We start from the raw sequence: 27,962 nt of genomic DNA on the forward strand, positions 1-27,962 counted from the left end.
GAAACATTAACTTCAACAGAAATTTAGCAAAGTGAAATAACTTCAAAACTGCTCATTTCACAGATACTTTATATTATTATCAACCAATGGCTAGCTAGAAAATTAAAGTTACTTATAAACAGCTAAAAATGCAAATTTGCAAAGTTTGCGCAGATTATTGAAAATTTGCAAATTCGAGCTCCTCCCGAAATGAAATACCTCGTGAAGTGAAATAGTTTTACTTATAAGTTTTCTGTTGACATTCCCAAAGCATTAAGTAAAATAATTTTCACTATCAGATGGAATTACCATTGAAGCCACTTTGGTAATAAAATAAGACATTTCAGCATTTCTTTTTATTTCTTTCTTAGGGCATAGATTCTCAACACATGGATAACCAACTAGATCGTAATTCGACAGAAATGTAACGTTATGCCAAGTCTATGTATGTCTCACTCACATAAAAGGGTTAGATCCTGGAATTCAATGATTGTTTGAGCATGTGTGTAGATTCTAGTAATTACAAAAAAATTGATTACACTGACATTGAATAAATGAAACCTGTAATTGTCTAAGCCCTGATCACAATATCATTCTTGCACAGAGGCTCGTAGCACAAAATTCCATTGAATGATGACTGCTATAGACCTTTTTCCCTCTTTCCTATCATGCACTACAGGGGGGTATGACGTAGTCCATCAACCTCATAAATCGTGTGCACCCGATGGTCTTGGCAATTATAAGTCTTAATATGGGCATACTGATTCCATATAATGGATTTTGTAAAGACCATCGATGTTACTAATTATGTAATTAATAAATACAAGAGTGATGCAGTTATAGAGCAATGTAGAAAATTTGTGTAAGAGATGTTGTTTACGTTTTTGTTTTTCATCTCTGAAAAAATGAAACGGTCGCCCTCAGAAAATCACTCTGTGTCCTGTCATTAGTTTTTCACCTCTAGATCTATAAAACGTATACAAATAATAGGAAACTTTTTTACCTGACGACCCCGTGTCAATAACGCATAGAATTGATATTTTTTTGCCCCGGAAAGGTACGAGTTATCGACGCCATTATATGCGATGACGGTACTGGCCAAAATGTCCGTATTCCAGAATATAATGAACAGAACTCTGTACACCCCCGGGGAAATGATGCGTTTTGCGACACCTGACAGGAGGAAGTACCCCCCTGGAATAGTGCATGATGGGAAAGAGGGAAAAAATGTCTATAGCAGACAGAGAGGAGTGATCTTAATTTTGTATGGATATTATTTTGTAGCATACAGTCAGTGGCGTAACTCCTATGGGCTCTGGGGGGGCGTGCCCCCGGGCACCCGGGCTAAGGGGCACCCAAGCCTGGATAGCCTTTGGCACGATAGTACTTTGTTATAGGAAAGAAGTGGAAGCCTTTACCCACCATGCATTGAATTACTCTTCATTTGGGTGCCCTTCAACACAAAATTTTTTCGGCAAGCTTAGCAGCATTACAACTATATAAATTGTCATTTTAAAGACCTAAATTCAACTTGATTAAATACCAAATTAGTGGTATTTATGCACATTTCAGCGCCCTACTCAATTGCTTTAGGAAGAGGGGGTATTTTGTATTCTTGCCCTGGGCGCCATTTGCTACGTCACTGACGAGTCTCCAAAGTAAAGACATTAGAGAATATGAAAACATTTTGTTTTATTAACATGAACTGCATTGAAACATGATATAAATTTAATCTGAAACACTTCGTAAGTTATTCGGTAGGTCTATGGCTTTCAATACTAAAATTGATTATTGTTGGTCAGGGGCACCCGAACTACTTTCGCCCCCGGGCACCCTGACCCAAAGTTACGCCACTGCATACAGTAATATAGTATTGGGGTGCTTTGTTTTCATCATACATTTATTTAATGGCATGTTTGAAGACTATCTCGACTTTGAGATCATGTGAAACAATCATAGCAGCAAAAAGATACCGCAGTTTATACTCCCTGTGTTAAGGATCTATGCCTAGGCACATTTCAATAATTTACTGAGGCAGCACAGTAAAATAGAACAAGGAATGTGGCCCTGTGGTACACTTAGAGAAAGCCATTTTCAATTCCATTTTAGCAAGGATTTTTACCATTCTATGATATTCACTGAATATGTCAAAGTTATACTTTACATAGAGAGGTGAATGATTCCCAGGGCAGACACTGACACAGCCAATTTAACTTTTTAGATTGTGCAAATTTGTATTTAATTTTTGTTTTACGTCTTTTTCTTTTTAAAGATGTATTGAAAGCATTCCTATTTACGTAGCCCACTTATATTTGTATTGTAGACGGAGTCGGATTTCTGGAAAAGGGGCCTGGATAAGCCATCAAGATGAATTTTGTTTTTAAAAGTGGTATCTATGACTTTTTAAGTAAATTTAGGTACGCTGAATCCAAAAAAAAGAAGATACCAAAAATAATTTTATGTTTTTACCTTCTAATTTACATGAAAGCAAAATGGCCACCAAAATCCACTTTTTCAGAGGGTGGGCAAAGGGAGGGCAAAGCAACTTTCAAGGGAGAAAACTTTGACAAATATGGTCAAAATTGGGCTAAAAAGTACAAAAAAAGTACTAAAATCTTAAATAAACAGGGGGCAAGCCTTCTCACAGGGGTCAGCTGCCCCCTGCCCCCCCCCACCCCATGGCTATGCCATTGCTTAATGTTGAAAAATATTCCATTTTAATTGTTTAAGTTAGTAACTAGCCTTGTATAAATGCAACATTTTTGAAGCAAACCCCCATGGAAATTGAACTTCTGGTTACAAAGTTATCATAATTTATTATTTGTTGAAAACAGAAAGAAACAAAAGAATTTCAACATCTTTTTACCAATAACAATATTAGCGACAAGAGACTCATTTCCTTTGGTCATGTCATATGATAATAATAAACAAGAATTTATATAGCGCATAAAGCAAGGCATCAATGCACTTTACATATAAAACGGAGAGTACAAAAACAACATCTTAAAATACAAATTACATAAGCAAATTCATGAATTATAAACCATATAGCAAGCCTGCAAAGGCAAAATATCAAATAAACACAAGCTAAAAAATATTCCATTATTGATATAATTGAATAATTTTACCACTAGAAATTTAATCTGTGTAACATAAAATAAACCAGAAACCAAAGTCTTTGAACAAATGAGTGGGGGGAATAAGAATATGTGACATGATCAAGAGGAATGAGTCGGATGTCACTAATATTAATTGTTATTGAGATATTGGCAAAAACAGTATTCAAATTCTTTTGTTTTATATTGTTTTCAGCCATTGATAAATTGTTCATAACTCGGTAACCAGATGTCCGAAATTAATGGGGTTTGCATCAAAATGTAGCATTCATAAACTGCCAGAAAATGCTGTAAAAAACATCTGATTGAAAATTGCCAACAAGTGACTCATTCTCCTTGATTATGTCACATATCATGAAATTTTGTTACTCTGTCATGTGAATTATGTTACCCTGAAGGTGTATGAACAATTTATTTCATTCAACTAACATTATTTATTATTTTTTTGTTATTTTTCTATACAGGTATTAGGAAACAAGGTATTAGAGGAAGAAATAAGGTTTATGGTGAGTTATGGCGGATATGTTTTCGTTACTTGCTGCTGACTTTGGTGTAGGTTTTTCTTTTATATGTGCGTATGAGGAGGCTGTGTGGGAGAGGGATGTGAGTGTGTGTTGACTGTTGAGAGTTTATTTTAATAAATGCAAATAAAGTGCACATATTTTCTTCAATCAATTTTACATTTGGCCCACATTTTAACTCTTTGGTATAGTAACCCAAATAATTTAGTAATAAATATGTAATACTTGCAAACATGTAGCATTTTCATGTGGCTTTGCATTATATTTTGGTGAAACCTGATCAATAGTTTTACTTTCTGGTATTACTCAACACACCTGTTGAGAAACCACCAAACTCATGCATTAGCCGGCTCATCTTATTGGATTTAAATTTTATTGCAAAAGATGTGAAAATCATATGGGACAAATAGTTGAAAATTAGGAATTGTTTATTACCCACGGCATCTGCAGATGACGTTCCATCTGCCACAATAAGTGGTGAACCATTGGTCATATAACCCCCTCAATTAAGCAGGTAACAGGGCATGAAACTGCCGTAAATCTGGGATGGAAATTGCCTGATATCTGGGTCTCCTCCTTTTAGGTTGCCATGTTTTTCATCAGTTGAAAAATCTGTGCATGCAACAGTTCTCAATGTGATGTGAATGTAAATGAGGCTCGTATCAGCAACTTGAATTGTAAGAGGAAAACATGAAGCTGTTTATTCTGTAGTTATCTAAAAAGGCCTCGTGGCATACGCAGTACAGGGAGAAATTCTGTTGTGCTATTCCTGTTGAAATCCATACGCCCCATATGGAAGACATGACCTTATGTAATCTTCCACACAGGGGGTGTGAATTTCAAATGAGGTAACCTGAATGGGTGACTCCATTTGAAATCTACACCCCTGTGTAGGAGATTAAAGTTATGTCTTCCATAGGTGGTGTATGGGTTTTTAGTGGAATAGCCCAAATATTCCCTAATGCGTGCAAGGGCTCAATTTTCTGAAAGATAGATATACCAAGAGGGGGGAGAGTGAGAGAGAGAAAAAAAGTTGCAGAGAGAGACACACACAAATACACACACCCCGACAGGAAGGAGAAAGAGATAGAGACAGGAAAAAGGAAAGGAGGGAGTATTGAGTAAGATATATAAGTCAAAAAAGAGAGGAAGGTGTGAGAGGAACATAAGCAGAGATGAGATGTATAGTAAATTATGTTCTTATTTGCTGTTAAATATTGTGTTTGAATGCCACCTTGCTAAGCTTTCCCCTTTGCAGTGTTCATTTGGATGCATTACTTATATGATATGATGTGTCTTAGTTTAGGCAGGTGGCATGTTTTCCTATTCATCAGACTTTAATGTGGATATATAATATATCTAGACATTAGCTGTAAACTTACTCAATAATAGTATTAGGTATAAAATAAGAAAATGGTTTATCACTGGAGACAGCTGCATGTGTAGGTTTTTAAAATTCACTTTTGCACATTTCTCTCTTTTTTTTATCAGGTAGTGGTATATTTTTCAGGAAAAATAAAGGGAGAAAAGTGACACAAAAATGCATTAAAAACAGAAATTGCATATTTCGCATAGCCTTAAAAATAAAAAACAAACTTTTTAACCATTATTATAGGTATACCATGTATCTATATAGTTTTCTGCATTTTGGATACAAACTTTTGAATGTGTAAGCGAATTAGTTGAACAATTTGGCACATGTTGCATAGCCTTAAAATAAACAAACTTTCTTACCATATATAGGTATACCACATATCTATATAGTTTTCTGCATTTTGGATACAAACTTTTGTATGTGTAAACAAATTAGTGGAACAATTTTACTGGACTGTTTTTGAAATAAAAGAAACTCAATAGTCACCTTTATAAATCCAAAATTTATTTATATTATTTATTATTGTTTTAAGCAGTTATAGTTAAATGGAACTTGCCTAAACTAAGACACAATACTAGCCATATTGATGTTATGAACTTGATACTCCAATCAGTTTTGTTTGATTCAGACACCAAGTATGCCATAGTGCGCTGTGTTTTATCCCCAGGTTTTATCTCTCAATATTATAATGCATATGTAACAAGTGGACATTTGGGGTAAATTAGTTTGTCACTATGGGTTTGTTTTGGGGTAAAGGAAATGGTGTCAAATTTTGATTCATCATCTGGGTGTGACTAAATTAATTTCCCCCCGTGTCACTTTCATTGTACTCTTAGATGGAATTAGAATGTAGGTTTGTCCTGTCAATTTTTTAAACACAGTGCATTCTGAGTCTGGTCTGGTTAAGTTATTGACTTGAATGTGTGTACAAATTGCACAACTGTATATGCAAGTTACAATCTCAGAAAAAATGTTGGAACACTTTAAAGGCCTAATTGCAAATAGCCCCTCCTTCCCCCATTCAATGTTGGAATTTGCAATATGCTTATCATCACCAATATGTTCTCCCAACATTGATAGATAGGGAAAGGAGAGGGGATATGGAAGAGAAACAATGAAACAACACTATTATAATTCTTAGTTTCGTGTGACTCGAATATATAGTATATGCAGCAAATTAGTGTAAGTGTTCAAACACATTGTTATTGAGATTGTAGTACTCTTTCAAAGGAAATGGGCAATGATGTCTGTAAAACATGGGCCTTCCTTTGGTTTTGATTTGGATACAAAATACATTGATTGATTGACAGGACAGGCTATATTATTTTAATTGCTTCTATGGGTACTTGCACAGCTTTAAATTGTCATTACAGATGAAAACAATGTTGTTTCCTGTAACAAATGAAAAAAACATTTTGACAAACTTAAATTGCAGTATTTTTCCTATGATGTTACAGGAAGCAAACAAAAGGGTACATCCAAGATTGGTCATATGATATATCTTTGGTATTCTACTTGGATAGAGATGTGGGCTCATCCCTCAGGTTCAAATTGAGCCCCATCTCTGCTATTGATGATGCTACGTCCATTCCTTATCATGGATTGGACTATTCCAGTTGAAATCCATCCACCCCTATGGAAGACATGACCTTATTCTTCCATGCAGGGAATGTGGAGTTTGAAATCTACACCCCTTATGTGGGAGATTGAGGTAATGTTTTCCATAGGGCTGTATGGATTTCAACCAGAATAGCACATTACTTATTGCACAGCAGTTTTCCCTCTAAGGATTGTCAGCTTGGGTCAATTATGTAACTTTACGTTAAAATTGACCCAATGAGCCACACCAATCCAAAGTGTTTTTATCATTTTCTTTACTTTGTCTCAAATTCATCTTGTCTGATTGGACTCCATATGACATAAGAGGGGGAACACTGCAGTGTATACCATATACCATATGGTTTCCATGGCAGCTGGATCCTGTCAATGAATTCCATAAAATTATCCAAAATCATGAAAGTTATTTTTAACAAAATGCATTATAATTGCAATCATAAAATTACCATAAAATTGTTAAATTTTGACATGATCTGGCTCAGAAAGTATTGACAATTTTCAAAGCGGTGCGGCAGGTGATGCTTCATTCCCAATGGCCCACTCTTGCAGCCGACAATGTTTTCTGTTCAGAATTTTAATAAATTGGTTTCGGAAACAGAATACTAAAAAAGAGAACCTGTGGCAGACAGGCAGGCAAGCAACCTTGATGATAAGGTGCACTTACTCAAGTGAAATTTCATCTAATTTGGCACAGATCTTGGAGGTACCCTTGTAGCATGGTTTCATTAGCATTATTTATATGCATGAATGTTGATGTATTTGTTGAAGCATGTTGTTTTTTCTCCTTTTTCCCTATTTCTAGACAGGAGAACCCGTGTGCAAGTATGAGGTACATGTATAGATAAAACTTAGCTTTATAATCTAATTATGCTAAACCTAAAATGTAAACTATCAGAATCATACATTAGTGTAGGGGTGTAACAGAGATGAGCATTAACAGAACGCTGCCATAATTTAGTTAAGTCTGGGCTCAGTTCTAACATTTGACAGATATGTGTATTTAAGGTGCATAGATGTATAATATATCCTTGTTTTTCTAGAACTAAATTGACACATGTCTGTGAAAACTTGCATTATAGTGTTGATAGGATGATCATATTGAAAAGGTCTTGGTAAAAGTTTGGCTGAACTCTTTCATTCAGGAGCACCTTCCCAAATTTTCACCATACCAAATCCTAATCCTAAACCTAATGCTGACCCTAATCTTCTGTCTGCTAATCCTAATCCAAACTCTGAATCCTAATCCTAATCCTAAATCTGTAACATCCTTATTTTAAATTATTTTCCTTATTTTGACTAATTTTAACTCTTTGACTAATGCCAACCTTTTCCTAATCCTAACCATAAAAGCTTAACATATTCGACCTCATTAGCACCCCCTGCTGCTTAAGGGACGCTTATTAAAATTATGAAATGGAAGTTACAAAATGGAAATTAACATTCATAAACATTCAAAATGCAATATAATATATCTGCAGTTAATATCATCATAATCCTAAACTGAAAGGCAATTGTATTCAGCATTTGATGAAAATTAGTTGCACAGGACCAGGTGCATCAAAAAAGAGGTGCTTAGACAGTGGTCACTCGAAAAATCAGTAGGGGCACTTATGATGGGAAAGTACTAATTAGGCTGAATATATGGTATTATTACTCTTGAAAAAAAAACTTATGTGACATCTTTTCTATTTCTGGTATAATCTCAATTTAATCATGATTCTTCCAACTTTAAATTGTACTTGTAATATTATAGAGAGAGGGAGAGAAAAAAAAAAGTCATGCACACAATAATATAAAATTTTGACAGGTATTGGGAACTGGGGAATGCTGTAAGTCTAGATTGTAAAATATGATCCTTAATGTGTATAAATGAGACATATGCTATTTATAAAGCTCCCAAGGCAAAATTCTATATGAGGAATTATTTTATTTCAATTTATGTAAAATCAATTAAATGAAAGTGTAACAAGAAGCTAGGGATGTATTGTAGCAATTGAAATGTTTATTTGGGTGTGACTATGAGCATATTAAAGAAAGAAAGCCAAGTCAAACTATTTCCCATTTTATATAAAAAATTAGTTGAAAACTACCGCAAATACAAGTACTTACTTAACATTAATAATAAAAAGCATTAAATGTCACATGGACTACCCAAACATTTGGTTAATTACAATAATTGATCAAATTAAGGCAGTTCTGAGGAGAGCATGGCCTAGCGGTGTTTACTCTCAAATATTGAGACAAGCAAAGGTGACACAAAGGCAATGGTATTGGTTCTATAAAGGAGATCACAAGGCTCTATTATAAGGGGTGTAATTTCTGCACCATGCTATTGATTTTCTCTTGGGGTGGGGGGAACACCCAAAACTTTCTGTTTTGATATACTTTTGGCTGTAAGTCAAGAACTGTAAGACCTATGGAAATAGAAAGGTAATTATTGGCTTCCTTGACTCATCCCATTGTATTATTATTAACAAGTGTTTTTTGTTAAATGTCACAAATATGGCTTCTGCCATTCCCTCAAGCCTTTGTTAATTGCAGTCATTAATGAAACTAGTTTAATCAATTCTCAAGTCATTATTTTCTAGTTTTGTCCATGAAAATAGGTCAATATATACAATATATTATGCAGATGGTTAATAATAGTTAATAATTCATTCATCATCAGTCAATCTTACTTTTCTAAAATGACAATTTTTACGTTATAACTTTTTCATGCTAATCTATATTTTATTTAAATATTTATAAATCGGCATTAATAATTTTTCGTTTATACTTGTATACATATGCACCAATCGTATCTGATCAAATCAATAACAGAATGGAGAGGAGTTAAATTGTGTTGGTACAAAATCATGCACACAAATTCTACTTGAAAATGGAAATATTGTATACATTTATTCAAAATGGTTGCAAGATGAGCTGGTATAACTGTTTAAAGGATGCATATAGTTTTCACATGCTTTATGCATGACAATTTACTATGCCGTATATGCAATACACTTTGGGTTTGGAAATTCAACAAATAAGATGTTGAATCAGTCAAGTTACTAGCTCGCTTATTGTCATCATACTTGTAAATGATATTTATGAAAAATGGTATTAATTCCTTCCAATTCATGTTGCTTTTTATCGCTTTGTTAGAATGATGTGATTTGTTTGCAATGTGTACTAGTGACCTGCTGGTTAAAACTGAAACATAAAATGACTGCTAATCGTTATCAATGTGCTGTCTCTTTTGCATGTTTAACACCAAATTTGCTGCTTTTTCACCTTTTGTACGCTATATTTTGTAACTACTTCAAGTTTCAAATATCAAAACACAAGAAATCCATTATAGGCACCTAGATTGATGGTTAAATTATTCATATATTGCAAAGTTAACATTTCTGGGCTATTATTGCATAAATAATGCATTTATCTAAACGAGTAAGTGTTGTCGGTACTAGTCGTACAAATAGAAATATTTTAGCGGAAATGGATCAGGCAACCTATTTAAAAGTAAGCCGGTATGGCACAAACAAGCGTTACAAAATGAATGAATAATACATAACAGCCGCTATGCGTCAGTCAATAGATCAGTAGTCTCTGTCTTTCAAAATTCAAATCAAATCACAATATCTTGAGGCTAATATAAGACCTGTTATTCCTCTATTGCCAAAGAAAACACCCAGGCAAAAATGACAGGTTTTTAAACTTTGTACTTTATCAAATATACATGGATGTTTGCACTGTTCAAAATGTAATGAATTTATGTTTGAAAAAGAAAAATGGATTACGGTTCTTTTATTGACCGACTGAAAATAGTGTTCAAATGGGGCAGTTTGCTCTGAATCAGATTTCAGGTTTTTGGGAACATATCAAACTTAAATCAATTGCACAAATGGAAATGAAATAGAAAAACTAACATTCAAATTGAACTGTTGTATTCCTAGATACCGTGCTGCTGTTTTAACAAGGTCCTTACATCGAAGAAATCTATGATGCTGAAAGATATCGATCAGGTGAGTGAGTAGGTTGACGTCGTAACTTTTCATCTTTTCCAGAGATCAATCACTATTGCATCAACTACAATTTTTCTTTGCGTGTACCAATGAGCTATTCCAGTTGAAGTCCATATACCCTATGGAAGACATATGCTTAATATCCCACAGGGGGTGGAAATTTCAAATTTCAAATGGAGCCACTCATCCAGGTTACCCCATTTGAAATTCACACTCCCTGTGTAGGAGATTAAGGTCATGTCTTCAATAGGGGGTGTGTGGATTTCAACTGAGATTGTCCAATATATCATATATTGTGATAAACTGATGGACTCTGTCATATTGACATTAGCTAAAAAGTTACTCTTCCCGAGTTTGTGTTGAGCATTGACGTACATTTCGCTTGCGACACCTTCATGGCGTCTTCATTCAGCGTAACAAGCAACAAGCCTGTCGTGTCGGCCATCTATGATGATCTGCTGTCACTTGACCACTCACCGGATGGTCATGTGACTGGAGAAGTGTAAACACTGCGCTGAATGCAGACGCCGTGATGGTGTCACAAGCTACGTCGCTGCTCAACACAGACCTTGGAAGGGCTAATGTATCAATATAGTGTTACCTATCCTTGCCATTAATAAGTGAAAACTGTATTTCATTGTTAAGAAAGGAAAGTCTTAAAACTTAACAAGTTGAATTTCGAAACCATGTTCAACTAATACTTATGCTAGCCAACAGCACTGTGTTAGGCCATTTGACACCATCAGAAGTAATTACTTGAGCTATTTTTATCAAGCCAAGTTAGTTCAATTGATTTATCAGACCTCACAAAATGAAAGGTTATCTTCGCAAAGAAACCTCATCATATTGTGAGACAAGGGTTGGTCCGTCTCATTCAGTTTACGGAAGCTTACTTTTGTGCTTTAAACCAAGAATCAAACATGCAAATTTTGGAAATGACAAAATACTTCTGCTTGTCTCATAATTTGCTCTATAAATACAAGAGCACATTACACACAAGCTGAGTGAACTATGCTTGCTATGTATAAAGGAGAAATTCAATTCATGAAATCATTTGTATAAAAATGCTAAAAACAGTACTACTCATAGTGTTCTGGGAGATATTTCATCTCTCTGTACCTCGCAATGAACACTCTGTACCACTTGTGAAGAGACAAGACCCGGCAACATGACTACAAATACTTTGCATTAATGCAATGTCTATAGTCTGTCACATCTCAAGTTGAGAGTAATGCCATGTTGGATTTTGCGGTGTCAGATTCGAATTTGTGCATTTACACGGTTGCGTAGCCAGCGTACAGACAAATTGACCTTCTATGCATGTGTATATGCCCTTGGGATTATGTTATTCGCACACCATTCGAATCTGCCACTGTGAAATCCGACATGGCAATACTCTCATCTTGAGATGAAACAGACTATAGTGATAAATTTAATTTGTTAATACCTGTCATTTAAGCCTACCTTTTTTCTCATCTAGTGACAAAGCTGAGTTGCTTGTCAAGTTTTAAAGCGGTTTCATTTTGTGCCACACAGTTTTTGCCTGTATGTATGCATATTAATGAGTTGCTTTGTATAGGAGGCCCAAATCATAGATATTTACTTACTATATATTCATGAACTAATCATGCCAATTTCATTGGTCAATTTATTAATTTATTTCCCTAGGGAAATAGGTTTTGACTATTTTGTTGCAACCTATCCCCGTAATCACAATGAGGTGTAATATAACAAATACTACATGATTTATCAAGGAAATGAAGAAAACTATTTTTCCCTTGGTACTGGCTTCATTGCCTATTACCCCCAACCTCCGGGTTTGGGATGAAAGGCCCAAAGCCAGTACCTCGGTAAAATTGCCCTATTTCCAGTCTAACCATGTAGTGTTTTTATATTGTGTGGGTTGCAACTGCGAACAAGATCTTGTTCACTGATGCATTGTTCAAACTTGCCCCTTGTTACTAATCTAAATGTTTTGCAGGGGCACCTGTACACACTGTGCAATTTACTTTGATCTTGATGGAATACCTCCTCATAAATGCAAGTTGTTATGGTTATGTTTATCTAATCATCAGTACCTATAGCTTCTAAGATGTGGAAGCACAGCTCACCCATGTAATGTGGTACTTTTCATTACTGTGAAGAGCAGCTTAAACAGAAAAAAGCAGCCAGGGTTCCAACGCAAACAACCCCGCAGCCCAATTTTCACAAGAAAGCAACGCGTAACATATACACCGAATATTGACTTAGATCACTGCAGTAGTGATTCAGTAAACATCCAGCCAACATTTAAATGCCATTAAATGCCCCTGCACCTCAGTTTTGACTACACGTGATCTCATCATCTTGCACTTAGCTAGGTTTACCAAGCCTCTTTGCCGGGGCATGAATATGCGTTGGTGTCCAAAGGGAAAGTGGGCTAAGTGGCTGATTGTTTTGCCTTGAATATTTAATACACATCTCTTTTCTTGCATGTGTAGAATAGATCTTTTAGAGACAGTGTCTAATAATGGATGTACCGAGATATAGCTAACTTGAAATGGAAACTGGGTGACCGATTTAATGATTTTTTTTTTCTATATTGATGAATTTATGACCAAGTCTCACCACCAAAATGTTCACTTATGTGAGCTTTCGACTCGCTGTCGCTAAGCTTTTTTTTTTTCCCTGTGTTTATAGAGGACTTTGTGAAGTAAAAGTAGAAAGAGTAAAATTAATAAAAAGTTGTAGCAAAACATAAATATGCTTAATTCCACTGGAGACTTGTTGTCAGGATGCATGAATTGATTATAATATTTGGCAAATATTCGACAATCACTATTTTCATTACAAATTATTTCAATTAAAACCCATAAACCATTAATCCAAGATGTAAAATCATTTCCTGTGTAACATTTTTTTCTTCTGTTTTGCATTTTATAGAGTGATAGACAAGAGTTGACCAAGAAATTAGGCATCACAATTCGCTCCATGTTGTGTGTTCCTGTTATTAACTATGCTACGAATCATGTTGTAGCTGTTGCTTGTGCCATCAACAAGTTACGTGGACAGAGGTATGTTGATAAGAATATTGTTTGATGTAGCAGATAATACTTACGGCAGTATATTACCCCAGAGGGGGATACTCAAGTTTGGTTCGGGTAGAAATGTATCGCTGAGAATTTGAAAGTGGACCCATCCATATACTAATTTCCAAAGAAGTTGGACACATCGCTATACAAATAGTCTAAATTTTCAACCAAATTTAATGCAAAGTTTTAACCACTTTTCCAAAAAAATTTGGCAAATCTTCAACATTTTAACTATAGTGAGGCAAAATTGGTCGATTTTAGGGGGAAATTGGGAACATTTTGAAAAATTGAATCATCCATGTTCCAAAATTGGTCTAGGAAAAGGGGTAATTGATATTCCAAATGGCTGAAAATGTGACCCAAGTTTGCAGCACATCCCCATATGGCCAACCATGAAATCTTGTGTAAAGTGTCTCCTTTTCAAGAAGATTTCAAGAAAGGTCAGTGATTGTGGTTGATATTTTCAAGTAGGTTATTGTTTTAGGTGGGAAACGTGAGGCCTGCTCAAGAGTGGTAACATGTCATAGTTTTAAACTGTTATTTTTCTTACTTTTTGTCCTCATACAAAATCAAATTTTCATCAATTTTACTTTTTGTATAATTTTATGCAGAAAACTTGAAATAAGGGAAATTAGAAAGAAGTAAAAAATGTTTCGGTTTGTTACCGCACAAAAAGTTGTTTTTAATTGCAGATTCAATATATGTCGATGCAGATGGTCAAAAGCACTTACCATGCAAGTCACCTTGCATTGCAAAGTTTGATTTGTCCGTATTTGATCAAATATTGATCCCTGAAAGCAAAGATGGTCAGAACACTTTCTGTATAACCAGAATATGAAATATTTATTTGTCACGCTGTTAGGTAGTATCAACAAGACAAGACTACCAGTTATGAATATATTGGACTGATGGATGTTGTTGATTTTTTTTTACAGGAAAAACAAATAAAGTTAAATGTGTCATTAAGAGTACATTGTAGGTACCGGTACTATACTTTACCTTACAAACAACACATCCAGAATAGCATGCATAGTTGAGGACATGATCATAATTGAGTACATGATGAAGGAAAATTGTACTTTATGCTGCAACCCCATGACAATAAAACGTCTGGTTACCATAGTTATCAGTTGCTGAAAACCAAAATCTGAGTACCTTTTATGCCAATGATAACCCAAATTTAATATGGCAACATCATACTCATTCCTCTTGATCACATCACATGTCTACTCTGAGTGCAAACTTGTATACGTTTATCATCTTCTTTTTAATGTAGTAACTCTTCGTTTTCTCTTCAGTTATTCTCAGCGTGATGAAGATGTGATCCAACATTGCTTCAGATATACAGTGCCTGTACTCACAAGTGTATTGGCCCTACAAAAGGAAACCAGATTAAAACAGGAAACACAGGTCAGTCAGTGCATAGGTTGCAACTTAGTATTGAAATTGCTCAGAGAAAGACCAGATTTTGTTCTGTGCTAAGTTTTATTTTAACAAATAATAAATTACGTCTGTTTAACAGGTAAACAGGATGTAATTTGTAATTTATTAATTGTTTTATTTTTTTGGGAGAGATGTTGTTTCAAATTGAACCAAATGTAAATTACAATACAGGTAGTACTGTGCATAGGGTGTGTGTGTGTGTGGAAGTGCGTATGTGTTTGCCGACAAGCGAGGAAACCCACATAACATTTCACATTTAAACCTTAGACCACTCTGCAAGGGGACCGTCCTCCGTCTGCCAATGACCATCAGCAATTGCTAGGTAAAAATATACACATAGACACAAAAAATAGTGAAAAGCATCCTTGGTATGTCGATTGAATGAAGATTCAGACATCCATGTTTGCATAGTCCTAAACTGTGTTCACTTTTGGAGGCGAACACACATAGGGGTGTGTGCATGGGGATTAAAGTATATGTATGTTGCATATCATGCATACTCAATTTGTGTTCTCTGTTTTTATCCACAGTCTATGCTACAAGTTGCTAAGAATCTCTTCACACATTTAGGTGAGTTGTGTGACGTCTTTGAAGCGTGGCGGAGGTATCCTCCTGAACTGCATGATCTGAATGCTAACATTGATCTCCATGCCCTTTGCCCTCTAGATAGGAAGGAAGATGAGAATAGGTCAGGCTATAGGTCGGCAAATGCCGGGGAGGTAGATCTTGAGAGTTCATCATCTGAAGAGATTTTAGATTCTTTTGTAGATGAAGATGACGATTATGACAATGGTGATGAGGATGAGGAGGTCAGTGAAGAAGAGGAAGAGAAATTATCATCACTAGAATCGGTGAAACAAGTGGAACGCAGAAAAAGGAGGGAAAAGATAGCAGCACCATATCAAATTCCAAGGAGCTCAGAAAAGAAGAAAATGATGCGGCAACAAGCAAGACTGCGTGATGAGTGGTTTGATGCATCGTCTGAAGATATTTCTTTAGATGATGATGAGGTGAGTGAGCCTTTGTTGAAAGAATTACATAGAGGGCTAGATGAGATGGAACAAGATATTTATGATGATGAAGATGAATTCCAAGCAGCTGATATGGAAGGAGAGACATTAGAAGCTCTTAAGAGTAGAAGAGATTATGATGAACCTTATCTACACCTTCAACCTGGAGGTCCTTCAGAAGATGGAGGTCCTTCAGAAGATCAAGATGGCCATATAGAGGAATTCACAGAAGCATCAGGTGGCAAAGATACACTATGGGAATCTATTCCTCGCACCAAGGACAGCTGGGGCAATATCATCTTTCAGACCCAGAACCCAATACAAATGGTACAAGTAACAGGACCAACACCAGAGCAATCCCCTGGCAAACCCAACCCGCAGATCAAATGGTACAGTGGTTCGTCAGAGGTTGACAGCTACACAAGTCGACGTCATCCATTTCCCACGGACAGCCAGTGTGGTAGGGAGTTGCTGCGACGTCAAAGTAGCCTAGTGCTGGAGCTGGACTGGTCTTGTACAACTCTGAGTGTCTTCTCTATTCCAAACCCACCCAAAGCACACCTGGAAGATCACTGTAGGTAGACAAAGTGTTGGTCCGTTTTGATGGCCTTTTGTTACCAGTGATTTGGTCTAAATTCAGTGACCTATGCTGTCCATTATTTGGTTTAATGGTGTTTGTTATTGCCGGTATGGTCCAGTTTGATAGCCTTCTCTGTTGATTTGTTGTTGTTGAGAGCTTTATAAACTATCCATTTGTTTCTTGATTCACCATAGTTTTGTGGTGACATAGTATATATTTGAATAGGTCAGGGTTTATAATTTTGTCGTCTGTTTCCCTTTTCCAAGTTGTATTGATTCTGACATTAAGCTGGTATTCAGTATGATTTTTGTTGTTCAGTTGATAGCAATTCCTGCTTGTTTGTACTATAATTACTGTAAAACTACTTTATTCCGCAAGGAGCCAATTTAAATACCTGTGAATTGAAAAGAAATTTGAGTTTTGACAAGTTGACAGTAACATTTGAATCTCTAGATTTACAAATTCCCTACCAAACTGATCATAGGTAGACATATAATGAAGTAAATGCAAAATTATGTGGTTTTACAGTATTTTGTTTTTGAATTTTAATTTGGAGTTATTTGTTCTGTTATAACCTGTTGGATTCACCATTACCCACTTTTTCAGTTCCTGTTATTTAAATTCTTAATTATGCATATAATTAATTCTTAATTATGCATATAATTAATTTTTGCAATTGTGTTGAGTTACGCACTATTATCAATTAAATTTTGATGATTACTAAAATAATAATAATCAGATTGTACATAAGATTATTAACATTGTCTGAATGTAAGGAATTCAGCTGGAACATTTTTTATCTTGTTAATAAGTATATATGTTTTTTCTATTCCAATTTTTATAAAATTTTGCATGCTTTACAAATGTTTTACATTGTACAAAGTTATCATTCATTTTCCTTTTCTTCATTTGATTTGCTTCTGTTCATTTAGAATGTCAGCTTTAAAAAAATCTTTTTAATGGCATAATTTAAGTCCAAGAAAAATGTGCTGTCATCCATTTGACTTTCCAAGATTGGTCAGTGGATTACATTCTCTCTCCATCTGTCTGTCTTGTCTCTCTTTATCTCTCTCACTCTCTTACCAATGTTATCTGTCATTGAGTCTGTATGTGTGTGTCTCTCTCTCTAACGCTCTCTTTTTACGTCTCTGTCTGTGTCCCTCTCCCTCTCTCAACCTCTTTCTATCCCTTTCCTGTCTCTTTGTGGTATAATAGACCATTTCAGGCAATCCTGAAGCCTTTGTGATTGAAACCCTGCTGACATTTCATCAATGTGCATGTGCAGTGAAGATGTGTGCATCGACAAACTTCATTAGGATTTCATTGGCAAAGGCATTAGGGAATTTCCAAAATTGCTTCTTTTCACTCAACTATTGTGAATTAGAAGACTTAACACACACAAGCTTTGCAGTTCTGATTGATTCTATTATGCATTTTCAGATGACGTCAGGATTCTTCTGCGTGAGATCATGCAGGAAGCCAGGAATCTAACCCAGGCGGAGAGATGCTCACTATTTTTAGTTGAAAATGATGAACTTGTAGCTAAAGTATTTGATGGACATGTACTAGATGTAAGTATAGATGATTTAAGTTGCTCTTGATCTTCCTTTGTGAGTTGGAGCAATTTATTTCACATCCGTAAGACAATGGGCTGGTTCAAGTGTTTGCTTTAGTTTTCATTCTCGTTTAAATTTTTTGTATTTTGTAATTCCATTGAATGTGGTTAGTAGGGTTTAATATTTGTTTGTAATTGTGTTGAAAGTATGCATCCATTGATAATTTGCTGGCAGGTATAGCAAAAGAAATGTACCCAGCACTGGCCATTCATGGACATTCTAATCAATATCCCTACTTCCAAATCAACAGTACCTGAAAGGTGGTGATAGAATGATCAAGAAAGTCTTTTCAACCTCCTATGACATTGTTGTTGCTTATTTATCCAGTAGTTTTAAATTAATCTAATACTGGAACTAAAATTTGCAATTTACTTTGCTACAATGTATGCTGCATCAGATGCCTGATGAAGTTTGATGGTATCTGATGCAAGGTAGCAATGTGAGTTGCAAATTTTAGTTCCAGTATTAGATTAATTTTAAAAATAATCTCTTATGAAATTGTTATTATGTTATTTGTTATGTTTGTTGTAGAGATATTATTTGCTAGCTAGAAAGCAAATTTAGACTTCTACGCTACTCAAATTTCACTCACCAGAGCGCTTTAACCGGGTCATCCAGCATCTTCAGCGGATGTTATTGATCTGAAGATTTGTTGTTGCTAGTGATGTTATTGAGACATGGGGTGCCACAACATCTTCCAGTTTGGCGTCATCTACATCTGTGATGTCATCGGAGGTGTCTCAATAACATCACTAGCAATAAATCTTCAGAGCAATAACATCTGCTGAAGACGCCGGTTGACCCGGATAAAGCGCTCCGGTGAGTGAAATTAAATTAAGTCTTAAATTGCTTTCTATTTCCATTTACCGCTACGTATGAATATACATCATTATATTTGCTAGCTACCTTTAATTTTATCATTTTTCTTTGCTATGTATTTCATTTTTCTCTAAAAGCCCTTTGAAACTTTGGTTATTATGCGCTATATAAATTGTTGTGTTGTTGTTTCATTCCCAGGGTGAAAAACCAAATCAACAGATGGTAATGATAAAATGTGACATGATCAGGTGCACTTAGACCAAGGCTGGCATTTAACAAAAATTATCATTTCTAACTTGCTTGACACTTGTGCTTAGTGATGTTGAATGCCCCACATCCCTGGCAAAGTTTGGTGAAAAAATGTTTATTTTTGTATGTTTTTATTGAATTTTGCTCCTGATTTTTGCCTATATCCCAATTTCACTATTGCCAACTTTAGTCTAATTGATCAGGTCATGTCACAAATGCTACGTACAGCTTTTGCTTGATTTCTAGCTTTCTAGCATGTCATTCAATATTTATATCATACCTCTTGTAAATCATGTCAGCAGTCATCCTTCTTGACACTAGGATCCACAACATGCTCATCTATCAGGGCACAATTCTTTAACCACAATACATTTGTACATTCATTGAATGACCTTTTGAAAATTTGGGTACAAAAACTCATGCTCTGCAACTTGAGGTCAAATTTTTCACTATGATTGTTTAATTGAGGTTATTGAACTATGCCACTTGGATGAGGCCATTGTGGTCCATAGTGTGATGTTGATTCATAACCTCATGAATAAATGCAATACATACCATCTAATAATTTGTATTTATTTGTCAAAATGCAAACACGGAATGCGGTTACTAATATTCAACAGCGGACCTCTGTGCCATCAGCGTAAATATTAGTAAACTTCTGCGTGTTCCATGTTGTGCGTCGAACAAACTGTGCGTGAACTGGCCATCGTATTTGGATTGTGCACTACCATATTCATGCAGATTGTCATTCGCACATTGGTCATCCTTATTTCGCCTTTTCGATTTTTGGAATGGCAAAATGTAAAAATTGTTAAAGATTAAAGTGACGGTTATGAATGAGGTTAATAACTTTGCATCAGTAATATATCGCGCATTGTGAAACATCTAAACATATTGCTTGGGACCTCGTAATTTACTATAGGCTATTGCTTCATTCAAATTCCCAAGTTGTTTTTTTGTTTGGAGTTTGACACTTATGTATTTTGACATGTTTGTACTCAATGACCCACTTTTGGCAATCTTGTACCCATTGTACCCCATTTTACAGTTCCTTACCCCAATGGTCCCATTTTTGAAAGGTTTGTACTGATTGACCCCATTTTTATTCAGGTTGTGTAATGAATGACTACATGTTCTTGTTAATGTACATTTTAGCTGAAAGGCTCCTACTTTTAACATGGCCAGGGCACATTCCTGTCACTTTAGATATGCAGTGTGCCAACGCCCCCCCCCCGATAATTTCATTAAAAAAAATTCAAACATTTAATTATATTTTCATGTTAGGCCATAAGAGTCCATTGTACACAGAGAAATGCTTCATTTCTGTATTAATGCCCCATTCTTCTCTATAGCTATTTTTTTAAGAAACTCTCCTGGATTTAAGTGATCCTGCAAGTTCCATTTCCAATTATTGCTTAAGAAAGTTGATTGTTGTCATGTTGCAACAGAATAAAAATGTTTTGGTAACTTTTCACATCTTTGCATGGTTCTAAATCCGAATCTGAATTAATTTGAATATATTATTGTATAATCTATTTATTAATTAATTATTATTTGTTTTCTCTTTTTTAATTGTAATTTTCTTATTGTACACTCTTTTATTGTACACAGCCTTTGAAGTTTGTATCAGGGTGCAGAATTAAGAATTCCCAATTTCTTATTTCTCAACCCAAGGCGAAGAAACAAAATTATACAATTGATTTGTTTGGAGTGGCCTTTCTTTCTTTGTTCCTTTTTCTTAACTCTTGTTTCTTTCTAGTTTTCTCTTCATAAAAGCCAGCATGCTTATATAATAGGCTTTTAAGTTTGGCTTGAGCATTTTGCTTGAGACTGGTCCCATCTGGGACTGACTGGTTAAACAAACAAAAAAAAAAGGGTCTAGTCAAATTTGATTAGATTACTGGTAAAATAAGATCATACTAGATTTCTTGTCAAATTAATCAGAAATCATGTCAAATTGGACCCAAATACTGTATCGCCAATATTTTAGGGGAATAAATTTTCACGGTTTCATGTATTATTGACAATTTCACAGGTTGTTAAATTCGCAGTTGTGGATATCTCAATAGAATAACATAGTAAAATGTTTAATTATCATGTTTTTGTGGGGTTTTATTTTTGCGGATGCCTCTTAATCAGCAAAATCCACGAAAATAAAACCACAGCGAAAATTTCAGCGTATACAGTAGTGTCTAATTTGACACAGATGGGTCAAATTAGACCTCACTTCTTGTCTAATTTGACTTGAAATCAGTGAGATCTTATTTTACCAGGAACATCGTCAGATTTTTTAAGAGTGTATAAAAAATGACATATGGAAATGCAAGCAAGCTCTATATTTGTAAATGCTCATGCATCTTTTGCTTCATTAATTCCAAATGCTTGATTAATCCTAGACTGGTGTGAATTAGAGTGAAACATGATGCCTAATTAGGTTCAATCATGTGGGCATTGTATTCATGAGATTCAGTCTTGCATGGGCAAATAATTCATATGCTGAAACATTTTTAAATGGGGCATTTCATGATCCACAGCCTCATCCCCTCGCTTTTCTATTAAAAATAAAAAGGTTTAGCTTTTTATACTGTCAGAAACTTCTGGCTACTTTATGTTTGGGTGCACAAATTTTCTTGCAGATTCATTCGGTTGGCAAAAATATTGTACATTTGCACATCAAAAGGGGGGACTTTGCAGGTGAAGCCAATCTTGAGTTCAGTATTTCTGCTGTGAAAGTATTTTGCTATCTTTAAAATGACACCTCATTTGTTAAAATTGATCAAGGCATTCATATTTTGGTCTATTTCTTGAAAAGCAGTTTGCTGCAAAGTCCCCCTTTTTGATGTGTTGCATCTCAAATATGTTCTGTTGGCAGAACGAAAGTACAACACAGTGGTGTATGGAGTGTATGCAATACACATAATCATGCATAACTCACAAATGCAAGATCTGAATCAATTTCAATTTTGAGAATAACCTTTTTTGTGGATATTTACTGAAGCATACCATAAAAAAGTATGTTTAGGATCACAAAATACTCCTTTAAATGTAGGATTACACATTATCATATTAGTAAAATATACATTGTACTCATTTTCTGACAAGCTAAATTATTCATTTATATAGTTATTTATACATTTATATAGATTATTTATAGTTCATATCATTTGAAACAAAACTTGAGAATAATCACTACCACAACCATAATGGGCTATTCCAGTTGAAATCCATACACCCCTGTGGAAGATATGACCTTAATCTTCCCCATAGGGGGTGTGATTTCAAATGGAGTCACCCATTCAGGTAAATTCACGCTAAGATTAAGGTCATGTCTTCCATAGAGGGTGTATGGATTTCAACAGGAATAGCCTAATCCTCAGCCACAGCAGAATATCATGATTTCCCATCATGCACTATTTCAGAGTCTTAATAGCCAACACATAAATTGTTATTTTACCAAATCGAGGGGTCAGAGGCAAAAGGGCCTAAGTACAAAAATGTAATGATACAGGCATTTTTGCTACAACTGGGCATACAATCATAAGGTGCCCAGTGTTGTAAGGATTATTTTGGTACCAAAATCTCATTTTGGCTAAACATACACTTATGGCCTTTTGGTTCTGACCCCTTGAAGTTAACTATTTTGATCATGTGATTTGAAATAATGTACTTCCAAGATGTGTAACTGTATCAGTTGATCTATAACCAATGACCCCCTTCTAAAGCAAATAATGGCAAGGTCCATCTTTCATCTGTAGTCATTCATCGGCATGTTGCGTCTGACATCACTGTCAAATCTTTACGGCCCATGAATGGTTATTTTTTGTAGCACATAATTGTGAGAGGTATTCATCTGATGCCTTCATTGGAGAAAAGATATTGCACAAAATGGTGGATGATGTTGGTATTTTTACCAGACAAAAAGCAGCTTTTCTTGGCATTGTTGGCATTGGGACTTCAGCAGAGAAAGTTTCCTATTACTAAAACCTAAGCATAGGGCACTGTATTTTCCTGGTGTTCTAAATTTCAATCGTCGCGATAAATCATAAACAGATCGTCTCTGAGTTTGATTGACAGGTGACGTTAGACATAACATTGTGAGTTTATTTGAGCACATGACTTTAGTGCAATTGTAATGAAGACTTGATTTTCTGCTGTGATCCTTACCCACAACCCCAATGGGCTATACCAGTTGAAATCATACACCACCTATAAGATGGAAGACGGGGAGTGCGCTGATATCAAATGGGGTTACCTGAATGGGTGACTTCATTTGAAATCTACACACCCTGTGTGGGAGATTAAAGTTATGTCTCCTATACGGGATGTATGATTTTCAACTGGAATAGCCCAGTATATCCATATCCTAATCAAAACTAACACTAAACCCCAATCTCTCAGGTAGTGGTACATGTAGTTATTCTTAAGTCTTGCCAACCTGTGCATTCTTTTTACTGAGGCAGAAATGAATCATGAGGTCTTTGAAAAGGCTATTATGTTGTAACCTATAAGATGTGTGTATGGCATACCTGATCATTGTGTGTGTATATTGGAAGTTTACTCTGGTTTAAAATGGATATTTTGTGTTTGCTTGCAGGAAATGGGAGAAGTACGCATACCTATAACTCAGGGCATAGCAGGCCATGTTGCAACCACAGGTCAGTTTATTTTATGAGAGAATGGTATTGTATATCATTGGATGTGAACAATAAAGCTGTATGGGTTTGGTGTGTGAGTGTGTTATAGGGAAGAGCGTATCTATAACAGGTATGATAACTCGGGGTATAGCAGGGGATATTGCAAAATCAGGCCAAAGTTGGTAATTGCAAAACTAAGAGGCAAAAATTTCACAACCATGTATGATACGGATGTATGGATTGAATGTAATGATAACATGATTGTCAAAATTGCCTCCTTTGGGTTAGATATCACATATGTTTTCAATCATATGTGAGGAATGAAGCTGCATGGGTGGGTCAAAAATTGCCTCATTTGGGTTAGATATCACACATGTTTTCAATCATATGTGAGGAATGAAGCTGCATGGACCCGAATACCCCCAATTATCTCCCCATAGCTGACGGCGCGATTGTATGTGACGATATATGGAGTCCCGGTTGTCCTTCTCTTATTCTCTGGTCTAAACTTATATGTATGCATAAATTTACACAAGCATACGCCAATCTATATCAATCTGCAATGTTGTGCGGCCAGTGCAGGGTCTGACTGTTGTGCGGCCAGTGCAGGGCCTGACTGTTGTGCGGCCAGTGCAGGGCCTGACTGTTGTGCTGCCAGTGCAGGGTCTGACTGTAGTGTGGGGCCACCTGTTGACTCTTGTTTGGAACCAGACTGTTGTGCAGCCAGTGCAGGGTCTGACTGTTGTGCAGCCAGTGCAGGGTCTGACTGTTGTGTGGCCAGTGCAGGGCCTGACTGTTGTGCGGCCAGTGCAGGGCCTGACTGTTGTGCGGCCAGTGCAGGGCCTGACTGTTGTGTGGGGCCACCTGTTGACTCTTGTTTGGAACCAGACTGTTGTGCAGCCAGTGCAGGGTCTGACTGTTGTGCGGCCAGTGCAGGGTCTGACTGTTGTGCGGCCAGTGCAGGGCCTGACTGTTGTGTGGCCAGTGCAGGGCCTGACTGTTGTGTGAGGCCACCTGTTGACTCTTGTTTGGAACCAGACTGTTGTGCGGCCAGTGCAGGGTCTGACATAACATCACACACAGCGCTATACAGAGTATGGACTCTTCTACTGAAATTGTATCAAAATCCAGCACTTTACCAACTAAGCTGATGGGGTTGAGACACACATTTGCAGGTTTATTTGTTCATATATAACTATGTGTATCAATCATTTGCTCAAAACCTTTTACATTTTTGTGCATGAGGCACTTCATGTTTGCATGTTTTAAAAGTGCTCGATAGTAAGCACATATGCTGAAGTTGAATATCTATGTATATTGACCAGTGCAGCAGTTATTAAGACCAAATATGCATATTTTTAAACTTTTAATGGTTGAATTATACCTTCTCTATACTGCTTAATTTTATTAACAATGCATTTTTACACTTTCTACTATTTCGCAGGCAAAATACTGAATATTTTGGATGCCTATTCGCACCCGTTGTTTTACCGTGGCGTTGATGACAGTACAGGCTTCCGGACTAGAAATATTCTTTGTTTTCCCATCAAAGACAGATCTAGTGAGTAATCAATGGTTATATGATCAATATCTAATACTCTATCAGTTTACTATCAATGTCGTGCTTCAAATATTTCCTACATGTGACAGGAGAGTATGTCTTGTTTTCTTGTCAAAATTCTGTCCAATCAACCAGGATGAGTTTGAATAAATGAATCAACTTAAATTGATTTTAATGAGCACTATCCTAGCTCAATTATTGGCCTCTAAAACCTAAATTATTAGTGAAAGTTGATATCACACTTGAATATGTTATTCTAGTTGAAATCCATACACCTCCTATGGAAGACATGACCTTAATCTCCCACACGGGGAATAGATTTCCACACTCCCTGTGTGGAAGATTAAGGTCATGTCTTCCATAGAGGGTGTATAGATTTCATCTAGAATAACCCATTGACTCATTATGCTTGATTGAATCACATCATTTTGTGTTCTCTTGTTTTGCTTGTATTATACATTTCATCTTCAAGTGACTACATTTGATATATTTCATTGGTCTTGTAGAATTGCAGGAAATTTGCTTTTTAAAATCATATGTAACTGTACGGTGGAGTTGTGTGTCCCCCAGTGAGATTCATTCATTGCTCGTAAGATTTTTTATTACTTTGCTATCAAATGGTGATTTCTTTTCTCAATCATTATTCAATATATTTGTTTTTGCTTTTTTACCATGACACTCCCATGCATAAATTGAGTAATGTTGTGTATGTGTGTGGGGATATGTTAACAGGGTTGTGTGTGATGGTGCAAACAGACTTGTATTCCGAGTCATGACTTGTGACTAGATAAAAGCAGATGAGTGAGGGTGTGTGTGGGGGGGAGGGGGGGAGGGGCGGGTGTTATGTGCATGTACCAGTGTCTTTACAATCTTATTTAGCCACATGGTAGGTACCTGTAGATTTGTGTTTTGGGTGCATCACTTAAATGCATTCCCAAGAATCCAATTTCAAAAATCAAAAACTTATTTGGATAAATTTTCATTATCGGAGAGAAAAGTATCCCTATCCTCCATCCATTAGTATAAATCCTCAATTTTATTTGTTCATTCCAAGCTACCAAATGGTTGAATGTTGATATGTGGTCATTTGCCTGTCCTTATTGGCTGAATACTAATTGATACAGTAGTATATCAATCATGATTGTGCCTGATGACTGATTCATCACTTTACATGTGGTTTAGGTGTACAATGGAAATAGTCTTAAAACGAGTGCACAAGAAAGTTTTGCATCAGGTTTGCATGTCGCTTTCTTAGGCAGCCATTTAAAGAGTATTTTCAGTTTGCAAATTTGTTTTAATAAAGGAATGAACTTTGGATAAACTTCAGAATAAAAATGAATCCTGAATCCTAACTCTAACCCACAACAAACCAAGCTTGAATTCAACCTTAGACCTGAATAATACTTGATGTGAAAGGTATTTGTAGGTGTACCTATCACACATCAGCCATGATATGGTAAAACATCATAACTTAAAATGTTGCCTTTTTTTCCGGTTAAGGTAATTTTTTGGTAAATAAGACATGCTATTTTTATTTCTCAACTTACAAGTGTACCATTTCAAAGATAGCTTACCGTATGTCAGCCTTATTTTGCAACTTGTCCAATTTATACGACAAAACAATGTGGTGCACTTAGCATGTATGTTTGGTAAAAGAACACATCTCGGAAACAATATGAAAGTATGAACAAATTTTAATCTTTTCCCAGAGTAGGCCAGTGCACATAAACGTTGATAAAAAACCACAAAAAACAGTGCATCCGGCCGGATTCGAATCGGCGACCTTCGTATTACCAGTACGACGCTCTAACCAACTGAGCTAAAGAGGCATGTTGGAGAAGAGTGGAAGATATAAATCTATAGGTAGTAGGTTCGAATATGAAAGTATGAGATACGTTGTTTTGCCGTATCAATTTGGTTTTGAAGCATGATAACATTGTTGTAGATTAACAAGGGTAAACAATTTATTGAATCAGTTGCATTTTTTGTAAAATTGATTTAGTTCACCCAAAAATTAAATGAGAATGATAATTAAGCACACTGCACATTTCTAACTCCCAACAACTAACATCAAATTTGTTAGGAAAATCTAAAGGTTAAACTTTCTCAAAGTGGCAAACATTGAGTTACATTGTTTTACCAAATCAGGACTGACCTGACCCTGTAAGGCTAATCCTGACCATAATTGTAGAGCAATCCCAATCTTAACCCAAGAAATGGTCAAAGTATTTTCTGTAACACCCCCCCCCCATGATTTATCATAACCACATGTTGAGTATCAGCCTGCAATCGTAAATGATGCATATTTCCTGAATGCAGAATGTGATCTCTTGTCAAATCATATTGAAGCAGGTGCATTATTAGTAT

At 35.8% G+C, this 27,962-nt stretch overlaps 1 protein-coding gene across 7 annotated transcripts in view; it reads left to right on the top strand.

The window, feature by feature from the left end:
* The window catches only part of LOC140161362 (cGMP-dependent 3',5'-cyclic phosphodiesterase-like), a 294,091-nt gene that overhangs the window by 239,975 nt on the left and 26,154 nt on the right, over nt 1-27,962 (top strand). For 2 of the 7 annotated variants that reach the window (XM_072184856.1, XM_072184859.1), the window contains exons 9-18: nt 3,560-3,601; nt 7,411-7,437; nt 10,544-10,612; nt 13,535-13,665; nt 14,982-15,093; nt 15,657-15,696; nt 18,157-18,287; nt 19,350-19,373; nt 23,995-24,055; nt 25,479-25,595. In XM_072184856.1, the coding sequence (XP_072040957.1) occupies nt 3,560-3,601; nt 7,411-7,437; nt 10,544-10,612; nt 13,535-13,665; nt 14,982-15,093; nt 15,657-15,696; nt 18,157-18,287; nt 19,350-19,373; nt 23,995-24,055; nt 25,479-25,595 (754 nt within the window). The remainder of the gene's footprint in view (nt 1-3,559; nt 3,602-7,410; nt 7,438-10,543; nt 10,613-13,534; nt 13,666-14,981; nt 15,094-15,656; nt 15,697-18,156; nt 18,288-19,349; nt 19,374-23,994; nt 24,056-25,478; nt 25,596-27,962) is intronic. The other 5 variants (XM_072184857.1, XM_072184861.1, XM_072184860.1 and 2 more) reach the window with 3 other exon arrangements.

The sequence above is a fragment of the Amphiura filiformis genome, chromosome 9, assembly GCF_039555335.1.
Source record: "Amphiura filiformis chromosome 9, Afil_fr2py, whole genome shotgun sequence".
NCBI classification, from domain to species: Eukaryota; Metazoa; Echinodermata; class Ophiuroidea; order Amphilepidida; family Amphiuridae; genus Amphiura; species Amphiura filiformis.